Source organism: Galleria mellonella, unplaced genomic scaffold (assembly GCF_026898425.1).
Source record: "Galleria mellonella isolate WM207_F2 unplaced genomic scaffold, CSIRO_AGI_GalMel_v1 utg352, whole genome shotgun sequence".
Classification (NCBI taxonomy): Eukaryota; Metazoa; Arthropoda; class Insecta; order Lepidoptera; family Pyralidae; genus Galleria; species Galleria mellonella.
The window spans coordinates 2,904,645-2,925,228 of record NW_026442084.1 but is presented as its reverse complement, the minus strand read 5'-3'; the positions used below and the strand labels follow the sequence as shown (position 1 = coordinate 2,925,228).

The 20,584-nt window shown below is 31.3% G+C and overlaps 2 protein-coding genes across 8 annotated transcripts in view; one reads left to right on the top strand and one right to left on the bottom strand.

Annotated features, from left to right (window-relative positions):
• The window catches only part of LOC113519408 (collagen alpha-1(I) chain-like), a 30,321-nt gene extending 13,623 nt beyond the window's left edge, over positions 1-16,698 (bottom strand). For 2 of the 7 annotated variants that reach the window (XM_052896976.1, XM_052896982.1), the window contains exons 1-7: positions 16,549-16,698; positions 9,085-9,180; positions 4,842-5,018; positions 1,713-1,855; positions 1,389-1,562; positions 755-883; positions 157-540 (exon numbers count right to left, since the gene is read on the bottom strand). In XM_052896976.1, the coding sequence (XP_052752936.1) occupies positions 157-540; positions 755-883; positions 1,389-1,562; positions 1,713-1,855; positions 4,842-5,018; positions 9,085-9,154 (1,077 nt within the window). In that variant the 5' untranslated portion in view covers positions 9,155-9,180; positions 16,549-16,698. The other 5 variants (XM_052896979.1, XM_052896980.1, XM_052896981.1 and 2 more) reach the window with 5 other exon arrangements.
• Positions 16,699-18,885: 2,187 nt separating this feature from the next.
• LOC113519391 (catenin delta-2) overlaps positions 18,886-20,584 on the top strand; it is a 50,018-nt gene continuing 48,319 nt past the window's right edge. The window contains exon 1 of the mRNA XM_052896950.1: positions 18,886-19,279. The gene's annotated coding sequence lies outside the window, so the exon portion shown is untranslated. The remainder of the gene's footprint in view (positions 19,280-20,584) is intronic.

Genomic DNA, 20,584 nt, shown 5'->3' with positions numbered 1-20,584 from the left:
TTATATTTAAATATGAGGTATAAGGATTTTAAACAAACATCTACACTATAACATGCAATTTCAACAAAATCGTCAACATATAATATTATGGATTGACCAAAAAATTCAGTTGAGTCATTTTGAGCTACATTAAAAAAAGAAACAAAAAGTACTTACGGTGTCCCAGGGCATTTCACCATCAGCACCGATGCCGTCCATGACACCACAGGACGGGGTGCCCCCTGGAAACCCATCCATGGGGCCCATCCCCGGACCCATTTGGCCCATGGGACCGGGGCCTCCCTTCATCATCATCATTTGGTTTCCGGGACCGCCCATCCTATTAGGACCCATCATATTAGGCCCCATATGGCCCATTCCGCCGTGACCCATTGGTCCCATGTTGGGGCCCATGGGCCCGCCCATCATGTGTCCCATTTGATTAGGCCCTCCCATCATATTGGGACCACCACGCATGCCTGCCCTTTTCGCCATGGCCATATTATTAAGCCATTGCGCAGGGCTCTGTTTGTTAAACTGACCCATTTTAAGGGGATGTTTCTGTAAATATATTTAAATTAATTAATATAAGCTTTATTAATTTATACAGTTAAATATTTTTAACTAAATAAATAACAATATAGCATCAGTGTAGAAGCTTTAACTATATAAATAAACATAACTATTATTTTGTTTCGTTAGCATTTTTTTAATAGTGGCTCTACACAATATAAGCGAATGAAATAGTATAAATTTGTATACATGTAACTCGTACCTCCAGATATTTCTTAGTGCCTGGTTGAGCGCAATGATACGCTATTATAGAGTGATGCTGTCCAGAAATCACCGCCTCGGCGCCTTTGTTGGCCAGTAACGTTGAGAAAACGAAGATCTGGCTTTGCTGCTGGGATAAAACAGGATGATTTTAGTACATCTTCTCTCAGTATATAAAAAAAGTTGTAAATGTACATAAATAATGCACAAATACTCATAATAGTCATAGCATCGATGGTATACCATTTTTTTATGAAACAGAATAATCTGCTAATATCTATTTTCATTATATTACAATAAATAGAATTTTTATTAAAAGGATAAAATCTTTAATATCAGGCTCAATAATTGTACTGTATCTCAAAATAATATTAAGAATTATAATAATATTAGAATTACTGGAAAAGTTGAATAAGATTAAATTATTAAGTATGGTAATTTATTGAAATAAAAATATTTTTGATTTTTTCTAGGCTCTTTTATTTTAGAATTTATTTTGCAGTATATAATAACAAAGGAAAATTATAATCAAAGATGTGTTAAATCGAAATGTATTTTAAATTAATTAGTTAAAGTTAATATCATTGACTATGATAAGATTTGCGCATATTTTAAACTTTATTCGCCAATGTTACCTCCATGCTGCCTGCCTGTTTGCTGATGACATTAGATGGAAGAGTCTGCGCTTCACTGGCGGACATTGGCCCCATAGATACGCCTGGTCCCATTGGACCCCCACCGCCCCCCATGCGACACGACCCCATGCTCTCTGGTCCTACGTTTGGGTTTCGGCAATTTTGGTTTCCATCCTAACAGTTAAAAAACAATATTTAGTATATTTATAATATATTACTTTATATAATGATTTAATGCATCGTTTGTATAAATAATCTATACAAAAACCCACTCCATTATCATCCGTAAACAAAGAATTATTATGTGTAATAATAAAGGATTACCTGTATATTGCCAGCTGATCCACGTAGACCAGTCTGAGGATCCAATATGTCATTGGAGTCTGATGAAAGGCGTTCTGACTTCAATGATCCAGGGCCTCCTAAGTCGCAAGAAGGTGATTTTGTGGGGTCGCCTGAATGAGGAACTGTGATTAAAATAAATTTTAGAATCGAAAATAAAAAAAACCTTTAGTTGCGTATAATATAGGAACATAAAAATATTGCCATAAAATCCCCTGAATTTTATATCTTATAACGCGATTAATAAGGTGCACATATTATTTTTTACAGATATGAATAGGGTTTGTCTAGAATATCATAAAAAGTAACTAATTCAATATTATAATATGCAAAAATAAATTTCATATTGAAATCAATTCATCAACTTTTGACACAGACTGTACCTAGGCTACCGTCAGCAACTAGTATATGGAGAATAGAAGTAAGGTGAAATATACTTGTGTGTGAAAAACTGTTCCGTCCTTCAAAAGTTAGGGTGGCGCTACAGTAAAAGGTAGGTAGGTAGGTAGTAGTAGTACAAGTAGGTAATTTTTAAATGAAGCATCAAAAATACTATTTAGTATTATATACTACTTTAGTTTTATATACTACAGTTTCATAAACTACAATAGTCATCAAAAATATATTTTTTTTTCAATGGAGTGCATTTTAATCCATTGACAACTGCTAAATTCATTTCTTGCTACACTAGCGCCATTTTGATTTGAAACTGTCACATACAGTTTGCAGCCGGATACTTGCTACTGTCACCCATACGAGAGAGTTCTTCTTATCACTACCCTCCATAATCTAGTAGCTATAGGTGCCAAACATTTGCTCACTCACATAGTACAAAGTAATAGTAGTAACATTATAACATACATTGTTGTTATCTGAAGATATATAAACCTTGGCAATGTATAACTCGCAAATTAGCAAGAAATATAATTTTGTACAGATGAACTAGTTTGTTTTTTACTTATTTATTTTACTAAAAGTTAAAGTTTAAGAAATTATATGGATATTTATTTCTCAATCAAACATAAATCAACGGAATGAGATGAAAATGTAAATGGGCACAAGTATAACTGACGAGACATTGACGGACAATGTTAGGGGACAACCACTTTTATCCCAATATTTTTTTTATGATTACTTTTTTTTATGCAACTTAGAATGGCAAACAAGCTGACGGCCCACCTATTGGAAAGTAGTAACTGTTGTCTATAGACACGAGCAGTACCATAAACATAACAAAGTATTCTGTTTCGCCCATGATGAACGCATGGGAGGCGATGCCATTCCTGAAGACTCAGGTGTTATTTCTCTGTACCCTGTAAATTCACTGCCATATCCCATCCTTCAAACCGAAACACAGTAATGCAAATATAATTGCTTCATGGTAGAAACCCGAATGCGACAGAGGTGCCCAAGCAAACAACTTTTGTACAAAGTCTCCCTCTGGTGAAATTGGTGATTACTTAGAATGACGAACAAACTGCAGGTGTACCTGATGGAAAGTGGCATCCGGCGCCAATAGGCATGTACAGTGCAAAAGATAATAGGATACACTGTAATGCGATGATTATGGTATTCCTTGTGTGATGCCATTCTATAGATTATGCTATTATGCCTCCGTGCTCAGATATAGATCATTTATTCATAAGTTACAAAATTACAAGTCCAGTTTCAATTAATTATGTCATTCCCATAGCAAGTTTGTTATATTTTATTCTAATTTCGATAATATAGCGTTTTCTATATAATAGTAATAATGTTTAAAAGTAATATTAATTTATAATAATAATAATAATAATCATGTCACTGCAAGTTGCTATTACATTAATAAAATTCAGCATTAGAGATTATTTATATTTTAAGAATTCTTCAACAAATAGTAATCCTTCTCGATAAGCCTGTCTTTCAGTTTCTTTTTAAATGAATTTAGACTGCTTGTTCTCTGTAATTTAACTATGCTTTAAGCCTATATACAGCCAGCCATGTAAGTACTTAACGGTAGAAACATTACTAGGAAAGTGGTGTTTCTGTATGGGGAGCCATGCAGATGAGTTTTACAAAGTCCTCCTCTGGTCATATTTTCACGCCAGATATGATACACACATAGATGTCATACAAAAGTATGGGACCAGTTCATTCTATTCTTTCACTATGCTTTTGGTGCAATAAAGAGTTAAATAAATAAATATGGCCAACATGATGGAAGATAGTAAATATTGTCTATAGATTTGAACAATACAGATCTTACTTTCTACAGTGACGGCCATGGTACTTCTCATGAGTTGCCCCTATTGCTTTTCAGATTGAAATACAACAAAGTATCAGTACCATACACAAAGCACAAATAAGTAAGGTAGGTCGTAGTTTAAATTTTATGTGACTCATCTGGTTTTCCCCGAATACAATTTTGTGGTAATTAAAATAACGGCACAGCACAGCCTAGCTTGTTTTTTAACATCTCACAATACCATTCTAATATTTGCCATCTGACAATAATGGACGGTAATTGTTTCGCATAAAGCGTAGCTTTTAGATGTAGATATTAACAGATCCTGGTATGAATGGGTATTGACGTAGTATTTTTTATTCTAATGACCTGTTGGTCATGGTCGCTGGCCAGTTAACTGCCTTTTTCTTTTCAATAAATATAATGACAATATAGAATAGTTCAACTTTTGAAAACAGAACAATCAGTTTTCTTCTTGTGGTGATGAAGTAAGAAAACAATGTGTCTGTTTTCCAGCTGTGCTCCTGGTATGGTAGGTAGGTTTAGGAAATAATAAACAATATGTCACAATGCGAGTCACACGAACACCCGCCAGGACGTCACCCAGAGGAGTGCTGGAGCGGGGGGCTTGCAGTCTAAACTTTAATGAGTACATCACAGTAACTATGGATATGTGATATGTGCCCGCACACACCATGGGGACCCTGAATTTTCATTAAAACCCGATTATTGTGTTATAAGCAGTTATGTTTAATTGACTGGTTAATTAAACATAATGGCTTACTATGATGACGAACCAATTGTCTAGACCTTCCTCTCTCTGCCCCCATTCCTCATCCCAAAAGCCACGGCACTATGTCACAAAATTTATAGCATATTGTACTCACCATCGCTGTCCATGAGGCCATCAATTTCAGTCTTGATCCCGTCGACTGCCAATTCAGCAGTGGAGTCCTCACCACCAGACTGGCTGTGAGGCTCCATTTTGACCCTGTGCTCGTCTGGTTCCTTCTTCAGCGCAGCCGGGGTCGGTAGCGAGGCTGAAGGTGGACGAGATCCATGGCCTGAACATTATTTATTTATTTATTTACACATTATTAAAAATAGTAAATACATTTAATTGTAAATATTATTTACACAAATTCACAACTTCCCCTCTATTATTAATATATTAAGATTATACGTAAAAACCTCTAATCGTAACAAAATTTATATATTATAGGACCAACATAAGAGTAATATTTATAGTAAACTAGCTTTTACCAGCGACTTCGTCCTCGTGATCGAGATATGTTTACTGACCGAGATAAAAAGTAACTCCTGCATCCCGTATAATAGGTATATACCAAATTCCATAATATTTAAAACACTATAAGGTAACAAACAAATAAACACACTTTCACATTTATAATATTAGTAAGGATTGTTGCTATGATAGTTAAAGCGGCGGGAGAACCATTCGTGTAGAAAGGTTTTAATATCTAAATAACACTTTTGTATGTTTGTACTGTCATCATGCAAAAACTTTGTTGTTGCATTCCTTACGGTCGAGTTAAAAATTAAATGTATATATAAAATATACACCAGATTTTATGCACTATCTAGAAGTGTTCTAATACGCACACGAAGTTGTGGGTAAAAGCCAGATGATGATAATAATATAATAACAAACAAACATTTTTCTAACTCGATAAACTAATAAAATTTAACGCGATAAGGTGTTTACATATTGATACATGTGACTGTACAAGGCTAAAATCAGCAATTAGAACATGAGATGGTAAATAAATATAATGAGGGCGGCCTTCTTCAGGGAATTTGTTTTAAAATATTCCGCTCATAGCTTTTCTAGTAAGATAATTAATTATAAATCCTGATATATAAAAATCCTATGTCACGATGTTTGTTCGCGCTAATTTTTGAAACCGATCAACTGATTTTAATAAATTTATATAAAATAAAAATTACATAAAATACTAGCGGCCCGTCCCGTCTTCGCACGGGTGGACATTTTTACATTTTAAAAAGTGGCCATTAAGGCTGCACACGCGACGGAAGCTTAAAAATGGAGCAACTTCTCCCGTTTTCCCAAAATTTCCCTTCACTGCTCTGCTCCTATTGATCGTAGCGTGATGAAAATAATACTATAACCTGCCCAGGAGTATGAAGAATAATTGTACCAAGTTTCGTTAAAATCCGTCGAGTAGTTTTTGTTTCTATAACGAACATACAGATAGAAAGACAGAGAAAATTTTACTGATTGCATTTTTGGCATCAGTATTGATCACTAATCACCCCTTGATAGTTATTTTGGAAATAAATTTCATGTACAGTATTGACCTCTCTACAGATTTATTATAAGTGTAGTAAGTATAGATAGAAGATTAAATATCTTGATAAAAGAAAATTAACCCAGTGAGAATGAAACGTTTCCCGGATTAACTAGTGGACTAATATATTTTTTTTATAACAGCAATAAACGAGCATGCGACTCACCTGATGGGGGAGGGGATTGTTAGTAATGTGGATTACCGCTCCCATTGCTAGCAATGTACCCTAAGGTGGTCCCACCTGGAAACCATCGTGATGAATTCCAGGTGTATTCATCATGATAGGCTAACTGACCTGCCTTTTCATTCTCACGTATCATCCTTCACTGGTGCCCCATCAGTATATACCGTTAGTACAGGCGGGGTTACCATTCCATTATCATCCATAAAAAAAAAAAAACTCACCCGTAAAATGTGTTGCCGGTAGTTTAGAAAGGAATATGCTACCTCCGATAAAGTACCGCCTAATATTGTTTTTTTTTTTATTTAACTTGAAATGGCGAGCAAGCTAACAGCCTACTTAATGGCGAGTTGTAGTATTCACCTATAGACATGAGTAGCACCATAAAAAAGTGAGAGTAACATTAACAGTTTTGTTTTTTTTTTATTTTGATGAGAATTGATTGAATTGAGAATTGCAATACCTACCTTGAGGATTGCAATAAACTAAGTACGTATTTTAAATAATGAATTAAGTCACAAGTAAATTAAAATTATTAAATATTGAATTATTAAACTTAAAAACTGGTACTAACTAAATAGATTCCATATACTCCCTGGTATAGCCAACTTATTTTTACCGGAAAATTAGCACAAACGTCTGCTTGGGTTAACCTATTAAGCAAGCAGACGTTTCCTCTGTATCAGAAGTATTTCTGTTACTAAAAATTTCTGATTACACGTTTTACTTTTAAAAGTGAAATAATAGCAGTGACAGTGGGTACCGAGACAAGACCATAATCTTTAGTAATGGATACTGTAGCGATTAATTCCGCTACCTCTTTTTAGCCGCGCCAACAATTTTGTCGAGGTGTATTAAATGCATATGTTATCGGTTTGTGATCAGTAATAATTGACAAAGGCCTTGCTTCTACCATAAATCGAAAATAGCGAATGGCTTCATAAATGGCCAGCAGTTCACGATCATAGGAACTATATTTCTTTTGCGATGAATTTAACTTTCGCGAAAAAAAAAAGCAAGTGGCTGTGTTCCCGTTTAAAATCTTTACCGTTGCGTTGTTGTAGAACTGCTCCTATCGCAGAATCTGAAGCATCGGTTTGGATAACCAAATCTGCATTCATATTAGGATGTACGAGAAGGCCATGGGCGTCAGAGTGTATGTGTGTCTGTGATGTCCACAGTGCTATTCTAAAGGTGGCGATTATATCATTTAATCATGTGGCCTACATGATGAAAAATGTGCCAGTTGTTTACAATTCAAAGTTCCATAAAAATATCATTGTTTATAAACATATATTTAGGATGGTTATTTCTGTGACTCGTGAACGGAATAATAGATTGCAAAGCGGTTTTTATTTAAACAGCTGGTTTTATTAAGATAGTTTAATGGTAATTTGTGTAACAGTCCCTATATTGTATTTATCAGGTCTATAAAATAAAAAAAAAATTATCATAAAAAACCAAACTTATACATACATAGATATCTGTCTCCCATTAGGGTAGGCAGAGACAATGGAACGCCAAATGTTTCGATTCAAACAAACCTCTTACGCATCTTCCACATTCATCAATATTTTCATACACGCGTGCCCGTTACAGGTTCCTTTAATTTTGACCCTTCTTCAGTACGTCGCCTATTTGGTCAACACACGTCGGTCTAGGGCAGCCCCTATCGACATCTCCATTCATTATTGCTCGATAAATTTCTTTCGTAATTCTTCTCGAAATGACCAAAGCAACGGAACATTTCCATTTTTTTCGAGCACAACAGATAAAATTGCGTTACGCAAGAACGGTCTAATAATTTATGCATAGGTATGTTAGAATTAACAGTAGAGAAGTTTATACTAGTTTCTTTGAAATTATTGGTAATAATAATAAATGAGATGAATAGATTACATGCATCGCTGAGACATACGCAGTTTTGCTTTCACCATTAATTTCATTGCATGGTGAGAAATTGATTAATGGTTGTATGAATATTTTTTTAAATATGTATTCACCCGATTCAAAATTTGTCAATTTTACATATATTATGATGATATGGCAGTGAATGTAGAGACTAACCTCCCCATTACTAACAAACCCTTCCTCCTATTAAAGGGGAAAGGGATTGTTAGGAATGGAGATTGACACCCCTATTGTTAGCAATATACCCTATTAGGTCGACCTCCACGTGGTTCCCCTGGAAACCATAGTGAACAATTCTTATTGAATTCGTCACGATGGGCTAACTGACTTGCTTCATCCTCATCTATCATCCTTCACTGGTGCCCCGCCGGTGTATATCGATAGCGCGGGTGGGGTTACCATTCCATTATCACCCATTAAAAAAAACCTTCCTCCTTAGAGACAGAAGTTGGTCAGAGCTGGCCTTTTAGCTTATTTAAGACAAATCTTTGATGGTAGCCGAAAAAAAACATTGGAGGTGTGAGTGAACAGTTAGTGCTACCACTAAGTTGCGGGATTTTCTTCTAGCAGCATTTGATGTAATTCCTTGCGTACTCTTAGTTCCTTTTAGGTCTCAACGGGCTTGGTCTGCGCATGCCCCCACCCCCTCCCCTTCTTAAAGCCAATACAGTAGTCTTGTAACAATTTGAAAACAATATTTATGCTCACCAGGCTCAGCAGGATCGTTGGGTTCGTCCTTGAGGCGGGCGCCTCCGCCCTTCTCCTTCTCCTTGATCATACCCCTGCGTGCCTTCGCCAACTTGACTGTATTACAATAAACATTGTGTTTAATATAGCAAATATGAATTGTAATACTGTTATTACTAATTATGTGACAGGTGGCGCCCTCTGTCACCATATAACTTTTAGAAACCTTAATAGACATGACAGTTGGGAATTATTTTTATCTTTCTAATTTCAATAAATAAGTAGGACATACTCACTTGTTTACTAAAAATATGTAAACCATTAGATGGATTCCAATTTTTTATTGGAGTTTCTAATGAAAATATAAAAATAAGTGTGAATAAATGAAAATTAAAATATTTAAAAATAATGTACCATAAAAACAATAACAGTGATCCCAAAAATTATCTACATTTTAACAACTATGTGCTATAACATTTTCCACATAATAATACATAATGTTATAAAGCATAGGCATAAAGCATGGTTTCCTAATATATAAAACAAAAAAAAAATCTGTTTCCTGATGGTGTTATTTAAGGTTTGATATTGACTTAATTTTTTTTTTATTTTTAATTGAAGGCTAAATTATGTTAGTGTTTATTTTAACACTTGTTTTTTTTTTTATTATTATTTTTTCATTTACACGATATATAATATGAAATAAGAATAATACAAAAAAGAAACTATCTGTTTAATATTTGTGTTTATAATGTACTCTGTTTTAATTTACCTTTACCTTATATTTTCTTAATTTTTTTAATACTGTACATTAACTTATCACTTGGTACTAAGCGTACTATTCTTTTTATTTTTTTTAGGGTATACTAATTTTCTTCTCATTATCTAAAATTATTTTAATTTACCCTACATGCATACAATTGTAATTGATGTTTTTAATTGTCACTATAGTATTGACATCTGAACTGTTGTCACTGTCAAAGTCACTAATAATAATTATGGCACTTTAGCATTTTGTTTCTGTACAACACTAGTTTCTAATAGCTATTATTGTTCGAGATTAGACTGGATACCCACTATTCTTAAACTTTAGTTATTATTATATTGTATATAATTTTTATTTTATATTTACATACATTCATATAAAATAAAAATAAGAATAAGCAATAACAATGAAACACCAAATGCTACCGATTCAAACAAACCTCTTTCTATTTTCTATTTATATTATATTTTTTATTTTATTGAAATTTGGTTGTATTATGTGTCTAAGTTATTTCTTAGATTCATTTTATATTAACTACATACAGCTACTCTGTTTGTTATAAGTTCAGTCTATCTAGCCAACCTACACAATTAAGGTAAAAGTAATTAATTTTTATTATTGATATTACAAATTAAATCAATATAATTATTACATTGATTTAATATAATTACACAATATAATTACACAATCAATATAATTACACAAATAGACATCTTCATAAAAAAATTAACAGTAAGGTACATTACCTGAATAACTTATTACATACATTGACATGTCGTCATAGTGACATTTTGACATTTTTTGATACTAATAGTTTTATTAGTGATTTTTATTTGACAAAAGATACAATGTATCTTTCTAAATCATCTAAAAATAAAATAGCCACTTTAGTGGCTTATAATATTGACTACATGAACAGTTTACATGGTAAACTTAAACATAAAAATGCTGACATAACAGATAATTCTATTAATATTTGTGACATAAGTACTATGACTGCAGATTTAAACTGCTCACAAAGACAAAGGGAAAGCAATCAGAATTAATAATTGTTCATCAGAACATACAAAGTTTTCCATTATACAATTATTTTTAGAAAAGTATAATATTGATATTGTCCGTTTCACAGAACATTGGCTTAAAGAAAGCAATATGATGTTCAATTTAAATAATTATAACGTTGTCAGCTGCTTCAATAGAAAGTCAGTTAACAGAGGCGGGTCTATGATAATTGCAAGAAATAATATTAAAGTAAAGGAACGTGCTGACATTGTTAGACTTTCTATTGAGTGTTGTATAGAATTATCTTGTATAGAACTAGAAAATTATATCCTTATATGTGTGTACAGGCCTCCTAATAGTGATTACAATGTTTTTGAAGGGGTGATGGAGGATATTTTAAAAAAAGTATTTAATAGTATTAAAAAAATTATTGTATGTGGAGATTTTAACGTTGATATTCTTTGTAACACACCCACATGTACAAAAATTATTAGTTTATTTCAGTCATTTGATTTATGTCATGTCTTTCATGAACCCACTCGTGTAACTGCCACGTCTGCTACTTGTCTTGACAATGTTTTTTGTAACTGCGAGTATACAGAAAAATTCATAATAAATAAACTTCCTTCAGATCACTGTGGTCAAGTTGTTAAGTTTAGCAGTCAAATCAATAAAGTCAACAATAATAAAAAATCAAAAAGACAAATAAACGTTTACAATATTAATAAATACAAAAGCGCGATTAAAAATAAATTGGATTTGCTGTTACAATCTAGTAATAATCCTGATTATCTTTACACCAAGCTAATTAATATTTTATCCGGAGAATATGAACAATTTTTCAAGAAAAAAAGAAGTTCATGTTAAATCTAAATTCACGGAATGGGCAACAGTAGGAATACTTAAAAGTAGAAATATTTTGTTTGATTTATACGATCAAAAAAATATCGATTTGATGACAAATTCACCACTTATGTAAAAAATTATTCTAAAATTTTTAAAAAAGTTTGTATTATGGCTAAGTCTAATTATTTTAATAAACAAATTAAGCAGTCTTCTGACAAAATTAAAACCATCTGGAGCATTATAAATAAAGAAACTGGAAGATCTAAAATAGCCTGTAATCAATTTACATTAAATTATGATAATAAATTAATAACAACAACAAAAGATGTAGTTAATATTTTTGAAGATTTTTTTGCTAATATTCCGATTGATATTACATCTTCTCTGGACTCATCTCAATCTCGAGCAAAAAAATTACTAGAGACTAATATCGGTTGTTGTTCTTTAAGATTTAAATTTTCACATGTTAGCCCCTTTCATATCATAAAAATATTCAAACAGCTAAATTTAAAAAATACGGAAGACCTTTGGGGCATGTCTGTAAAAGTAGTTAGTTCTTTCATAGATATTGTTGCTCCATATCTAGCCACTATTTTTAATAAATGTATTGATAATGGCGTTTTTCCATTTAATGAAATTTAGCAAATTAATCCCACTATTTAAATCAGGAGATAAATTTGAGCCAGGGAACTATAGACCTATATCTATTTTGCCAGTTCTAAGTAAGGTGTTTGAAAAGATAATGTTAAATCAAATGTTACATCACTTCAGGGTTAACGGACTGCTTCACAGTCAGCAATATGGTTTCACCGCCGGCAAGTCTACCACTGACGCAGGTGTTGCGCTAATGACACATATTTTCGAATCTTGGGAGAGGTCACAGGATGCACTCGGAGTTTTTTGTGACCTATCAAAGGCATTTGATTGTGTGGATCATAAAACGCTTTTGTACAAGCTCGAACATTATGGTATAAGAGATAATGATCTAAAATTAATGAGAACTTATTTAGAGGATAGGGTTCAAACTGTAGATATTGACGGTGTAAAATCTAAGGGAGCTAATATTAAGATGGGCGTTCCACAAGGGTCAATCTTAGGCCCCTTTCTCTTTTTAATCTACATAAATGACCTTCCCTTTATGGTAGAGAAAATTGCAGATATAGTGCTGTTTGCGGATGATACTTCGTTAGTGTTTAAAATTGGACGTCAAAGTAATCAATTAGACGATGTAAATTGTGCTATGTCTGCAATATTAAATTGGTTTACATGTAATAACCTATTATTAAATTCCAGCAAAACAAAGTGTATAAAATTTACACTTCCTAATGTAAGACTAATAAATACACAGTTATTGCTTAATGACGAAATAGTAAATTTTGTTAATGATACAGTTTTTTTAGGTATAACAGTGGACTCGAAATTACAATGGGGGCCCCATATTTCAAAATTGGCCAGTAGACTCAGTTCTGCTGCATATGCAATTAGAAGAATTAGGCAATTAACAGACGTGGCGAGCTAAACTTGTATATTTTAGTTATTTCCATAGCATAATGTCTTATGGCATACTGCTGTGGGGTAAAGCAGCCGATATAAATACTATATTTGTTTTACAAAAGAGAGCCATACGTTCTATTTATGGTATGGGTTCAAGAGAGTCATTACGTCAGTGCTTTAAAGACTCAAATATCCTCACAGTTACTTCACAATACATTTATGAAAATATTATGTATACACGGAAGAACTTAGCGAGTTTTAAAAAACTCAAAGACTGTACAAGTAGAAACTTACGCAATATAAATAAGCTTATTTTACCTAAATGCCGTCTGCACAAAATCAGTAATTCATTCTATGGTAATTGCATAAGATTTTATAATAAACTGCCGGAATCTGCATTAAATCTGACAGAGAGGCAATTCAAATCTTATATTAAACAATTTTTATGTAAGAAAGCCTATTACAGGATAGACGAATTCATAGATGACAACATATCAAGTAAATAATTAGTTTATTAGCATACAACGTTATAATTTTTTTTTCTCATTGCTTTCTTGATTTAATTGATTAATTTTAGAAATATGAAAGCGTAGCGGTTTTTTGTATTAATTGCCGCATGCATTCTTATGTAAAATGTGAATACTATAACTATCAGATGGCAATTGTGAGTAGCTTTGACGTGGTCTAGTGTTTTGAGTAGTCATGCTCACTAAAATGTCCAGACTTGTGGCGGCGTGGTGGGCCGGGTCATTTCCCTAAAATATGGTCGAGCGCAGTGATGGCTGGCTCATCCGTCATACTCGTGAACGGGTGCTGCTTGTAGGGACTGGTCTGCTCTAATCACTATGACTGATTTCCTCTTATTAATTGTTTAACCAGTTGGTTATGTATTCAATTTTTTTTTTTTTGAGTATTTAATTGAATTAGTGCTAATTGGTGGTTTGTATTCACACAATTAAACTTAAAAATGTAAAATAATAATAAAATTATTTAAAAGAGCATCACGCAAGTTTCTTGCTCGTTCTTCTTGTGATGAGACAGCTTTCCGAACGAGCAGTAAATTAAAAAAAATGTAATGACTTTTCAAAAGTGCTTCAATGTAAGTTTATTTGAATAAATGATTTCTATTCTATTCTATTATTTATTTTTTAATAAAATATAACACTAAGAAATATAGGTAAAAGGTATACTTTACATCAAACTAATCTTCTGTATCATACTAAAATTATTATAATAGTAATTACTAAATGAAATTACCAGATTTGAGTCAGGATTAGTAAAAATATTGCATGTTATACTTACAAAAAAAAGTCAATTGATATCCTCCTTATTTATGCACTTAGTTATTATTAAAAATAAAAGTAAATAAATGATTTGTTTTTAAGTAATTAAATTATGGAAAAATATAATATTCACATTACTCAATTACATTAATTCAGTTGGTGGATGACATTAAAATGTTTTTATACTTTAGGGATCAACTAACAAATAAATTATTTTATTCTACCAAATTCATAGTCTTTATGTCATTAATGCAATTTTTCTGCATAGACTGTGGCAGTGACAAGAACTTAATCCAACATCATATATTATAGAATATGATTTTATGCTATACTGATAATATTAGTTCAGTTAAAGTTTACCTAAAAATATATATATTTAATTTGCTAAATTTAAAAAAGAGGTTCTCTATATTATGTTTGTTTCAATTATCAATATGTATCCAAAACAAATATATAAAGAGTTGCTATATATATTTTTTGCTTTATACAGGTAATTTTAATTTTAGAAGGAAAGAAAATATTTTCATGTGAAAGTTGTTTGTATATTTTCTACCAACAGTTTCCTTCCTTTTGTGGATAGCTATAATTTTTACTTTATCTATCAAGAATGTTAACAATAATGAAAGGATGGACGTAATTAAGTTACCAAGCCCTATAATTGTATATACAGCTATTATATATACAAATATATAAAAATATATTAAAATTCATAAATTTTATTATATACGAGTTGATTTGATAGTCACAAGCCAATTTTTATTGTTAGTCTATGACAACTCCAATGATAGACTGTTTACCAAAATAAATCAACATATTATTAGTACATATTGCTCCAAAATTCCAGACACACATATACCTGAATATTATTTTCCATTCCATTCTTCAGCAGTTGGATGAAAATATGTACTATAGCTCTGTTAACATTTTATCTATTATTTAAGTATGAATAATTTATTATTTAGTCATGTTAATAATTTTTAGGAGTAAAAGAATTCAAAATTATTCTATTTATCTACTACAAATATTATAAACTATCATTCAGTAGCATGAAAGAGTAACAAATATCCAACCATCTATTTTTAAAAACTTTTGCATTTATTATATTAATAAGATTATCAAATTTATTTGTTTGTCCATCTTATTTATAAAATACCAATTTCTAAAAAAATAGATGTAAGATTGTTTACTATAGCAAAAGTAAAAAAAAAAAACAGTTTATAAGTATTATCACAATTTGTAAATAAACTACAGAATAACAATATATTAAATCATCATAATATGAAGTAAGTATATTATGAGGCCAATCATGTTTTTAATACTGGCTAAGGTTATGATTTTGACATATTAATTTAATTACAATTATTATTTAAATTCATAATTTATAAATATAGCAACTATTGTTGTTATGTTTGGTATGTGATACCAACTCCAAATAACTACTCATATTATTATTATTTGTTTCATGATTTTTGTTGATATTTTGTGACCAACTATGGTTTAATATCAATACCTTTTCCACAGACTCCATATTATTGTAAACATATAAAATGTATGGACGCGCTCTCGTCACGATCACAATTATTGGCACATGTCCCGCAAATTCAAACGGCTCTTCATTACAAGAATGTCATTATACTACACCAAATGATCGAGATTATTATAAATAGAGACGTGAAAAAACCTTGATCCTCGATGGGACGCTAGTCAGGTTGCACGTAGTGGTTCCGCCGCGATGATCAATCGTCACAATACCTGATCGTATCCAGATATTCAATTAAAACGAGAATACGCCGTGAAACCCCATAAAAATTCCTGGCTTATTCTCCATACATAAACAATGAGATAGGTCGGGTGTAGACGGGCGCGAGCACACGAAACGCACGTTTACTATGGCCGATTTATTGCTTGGGGAGTGCTATTCAAGCAAAAACACGCCGCAGGAGAAAGCATATAACATTATTTTATATCATTCGTGTGATCTAATTAAGGTATAACGATGGGTATGCAGTGAGAAACAAAAAATCGGGATCGCTGACATTTTTGTTTATGGTACATCGACGAGATCCAGAATCCACAAATAGCGAATAAACGTACACGATTACCGCCTTCCGACGGATTCACTTGCACTTGATAACACAATACACTGCGTTTCTTCACATTTATGTTAGTTTCATCGTCAAAATAAAGCTGATTTATTTAATTTCTATTCTTTCTATCAGCGTTAACACAAATCACCACGCACACACAACATACAGATACAGATACATAAAATATGTGCACACACATGGACACTGTATAGTGATGCCACTATGATATTAAAATCGATATTCAATGCATTCGATTTATGATACAAAAATATTATATAAGAACACTTGTAATAATATAAATCATAGTTGTCAAATAATAAATCATAGTCAATAGTTGATGAAACAGTTATCTAAAGTATTATATAATTGTTAATTTAATAATTAATAATTCCGTATATTTTATCCACTTTAGCGTAATATGGATGATAACAGAAAATTATGAAATTTTACTGTAAAAATTTTTACTACTGAAATTTCTAGATCACATTATATAATAATTAAAATAGATAATAGAATGTATTTTTTATTTAAAAAACATAATTATATATTATTAGGAGTATAATAAGTCTGTGCAGTTAAAAATTTGCTTTTTTACCTATTTATAGTAATGGAAAATTTTTATTTTTCAAAATAGTTCTTGAAATTATGTAGGATTTTTACTCATTTATCTTGAGATGCTTATCTGGATCGATTTGTTATTTTTGTAATCAGTTAACACAACACTAAGAAGATAAACTAAAGGACTATATACATTGCCTAATTGCGAGTATTAATGAGTGATAATGATATGGTAACCCCGTCTGCGCTATCGGTGTACACTGGCGAGGCATCAGTGATAGATGACTGTTGAGGATGAAAGCAGGTCAGTTAACCCATCCTGACGAATTCAACTAGAATAAACCACGATGGTTTCCAGGGGGAACCACGTGGAGGTCGACCGGATAAGGTATATTGCTAGTAATGGGGCTATTTGACCTCATTACTAACAATCCCTTTCCCCCTAATTGCGAGTACTAGCTGCAAAGAACATTTAATTCTTAAATCTTTGACCAGATGAGAACAAAATAATTAGTGTGATCTATATAACAGTTAACATTTTGACAGTTTTTACTATAAAGTAACTGAGTTAGGTATTTAAACTTTCAGAATCAAAAATAATATTATTATCAGAATTCACTATCAAATATTTTTTTAATTTCTAAATTACGTTTTAGATTATCAAGGATTATTTTATTTATTTACTTATCATCAAAAGAATAAATTAAGATTATTATTAAATAAAGATATTGATGATTACTATGACAATGTCAAATAAATTATTACTATATATTTGTTGATATATTAATGATTTTGATAACTGTAATTGCATCCCATATTTTTGAAAAATACTTTAAGAAATTATTTTTAGGGTTTCATACTTCATAAGGAAAAAACGATCCCTTATAGGGTTACTTTGCCTATTCGCTGGCTAACTAATAGACAGACAGAAAATCTAAAATTATTATCTAATATTCAAGTCTGCAATCTCTTAAAGTTGTGAAAAATTAATTCTTTAAGTCAACACAATTATATGATACGACTATTTATAACGTATATTTTGACATTTGCAAGGAAATCAAAATTTATTTAAAATATATTTGGTAATATCGTGCAGTAAAAGCTTTATTTAAAAAAATCCTAAACTCTTAATTTGTAATTACATGACAAAAAATCATTGCAATTTCTTAAAATTATATTTGTATGGAATCTTTAGTGCGTGAGTTCGACTCGCATTTGGTCGTTTTATATTCAAATGCATAATTATTTAAATGTGATATTATATTATCTAAACAAAGTATAGTTTAGAATCCAATGCTACAAGTTGAGTATTTTCTTTGAAAGAACCCTACTCTATCTTTAATCTTTGGTTACTTATTCTTTATCTATAATTTTGTTTAACATTTAATTCTTGACAAAGAAAAGTCCATGATGCTTTTATTCTTATATTCAAATTATATTTATCATAGATTGATGTCAAAATTAGTTTACCACAGATAATATACATAATATTGTGTTGTTTAACTTACAAGAGCGAATTAAAATAAAGAGGTGTTGCTGCAGATACAATCCCTTTATAAACACTGTACAAAAGCATATCACTTAATGCATCATGTAAATAAATTGGATTCGGGTTAAAATATTTGCTTATGTTGGAATAAGAATTTAAGAAATTTACTTAATCGGTTAACATTATAGTTACGGTTATCTAGTTATGATCTTTTTGGCTGTGTAAGTAGTTTCCATTGCATTCAATTTTAGGAACGTCGTAGAAAAGTATAACTATATTGTCTATGTTTGGTTTACGGTGAAGGGAGGAGGGACTATTCGCTTCGTTGTCGCCCAAATTAATTTCATAGTGATTTACGACATGATCTTCATATGTGAATTAAAATAAATTACATTATTTAGTGCATGATTTGTGTATAAGTGTGAATTTAAAACCTCCTTTACCGCTTGTTTATTGCTACCGATTACATTCCGACCGCTCCCTGCATATAGGTAGTACGTCAGTCGTCAAGTATTTTTCATGCCTGTTTGTACTACTTACTCTAGTAGCGGCCGTAATAGTAAAAGCTGTTGGAAAGTGCATTCGTAGTGGAAATTGTTAGTGTAAAAAAACTATCCCACGCTCCATATAATAACGAGCGTTATGAGGTGATTGTGAGGCTGTGCATTTTGCAAGATTGTAGCCATTTTCGGTGAGTGCCTAGTTTTTCACAGTCTTATTTACGTGTCGATTATTTGATTTATAAGTATCACATGGATAATTTGATTGTAACGAAGAAGTAAATAAATTCGATTGTAATGTCAATAATATTCAACGTATACTACTTTAATGGTAAGCACTATTAGGAACAGGGCTTAAAATATATCAAATTTCAGATTTCTTTTAGATGACGAATATCACACGTTTTATTTTTTACATTTTATTAATAAATGTTTAAAGTTTAGTTAATTAATACATAGTGTCAGAATTCTAAGATTCTAATTGGATATTTAAGCTATTTTTCATAATGACATAGATTTAGAGTTAGAGATTAAAAACAGTATTTGTGACCTCATTGAAATATGAATGCCTCATTCACTGTATTGTGTATCTAGTAGATGTCATTTTCCTATTTATTCAATGTGTATATGAATATAACATGCTTATAAATAATAATTACTAGTATAGAATTTTCTGTGATGCATATAGTATGCTTCATGAAATGACATTTTTAGGTGTTACAGTATTGACCTTTTATATCTAGTGTTTTCATTATAATTTTTTTACAATGAAACTTGAGTAAGTAAACACTGTTTTGTAGTAGAAACATAAATATATAACTATATTTATACTAGGAACCTGGATAGATTTTGTCCGATGACCATATTATTATTTAATCCTGAATTGACCATATGCTGTTCAATTTTGATGAAGGGATCTCTTAAATCATTTAGGAGGGCCATTTAAATTTTGCAGTGTGACGAATATATGACATTAATATAGTATTTTGGGGACACAGACAGTTTTATTCCAAAGTCATCATAGTTTTTGATGGGAGTAATTTCTAGAGGATGGATTATATGCATTTCTTACCATTTATCAAAAAATATCTTAAAGTTTTAATTCAGCTATAAGGCATATATAATACATTAATATTCCACTATATTTATAGTTGCTGTCTATAATATTTTTTTTTTATATTTGCAAAAATTTTAAGTTATCTTTTACAAACCCTTGTGCATGATTACATGTTCAATTCAAAATGAAAGGTTTAATAATTTTACACATTAATCATGTTTCTTAGAGAAATGTGGGAAAGTGTGTATTTACTTTGTTCTATTTTATTAATACTGTTGCTGTGTTGGGATACTCATACTCCTTCCATTGCTCTTTCTATAAACATATTGAGCAAACAAACCAACTAAGACAATCAGCTAAATCATAATTGTATAAATGTGATACTCATTAACTTTATATTGAAATGTATTATGTGTAGAGAAAGTAGTATTGTCTGTGT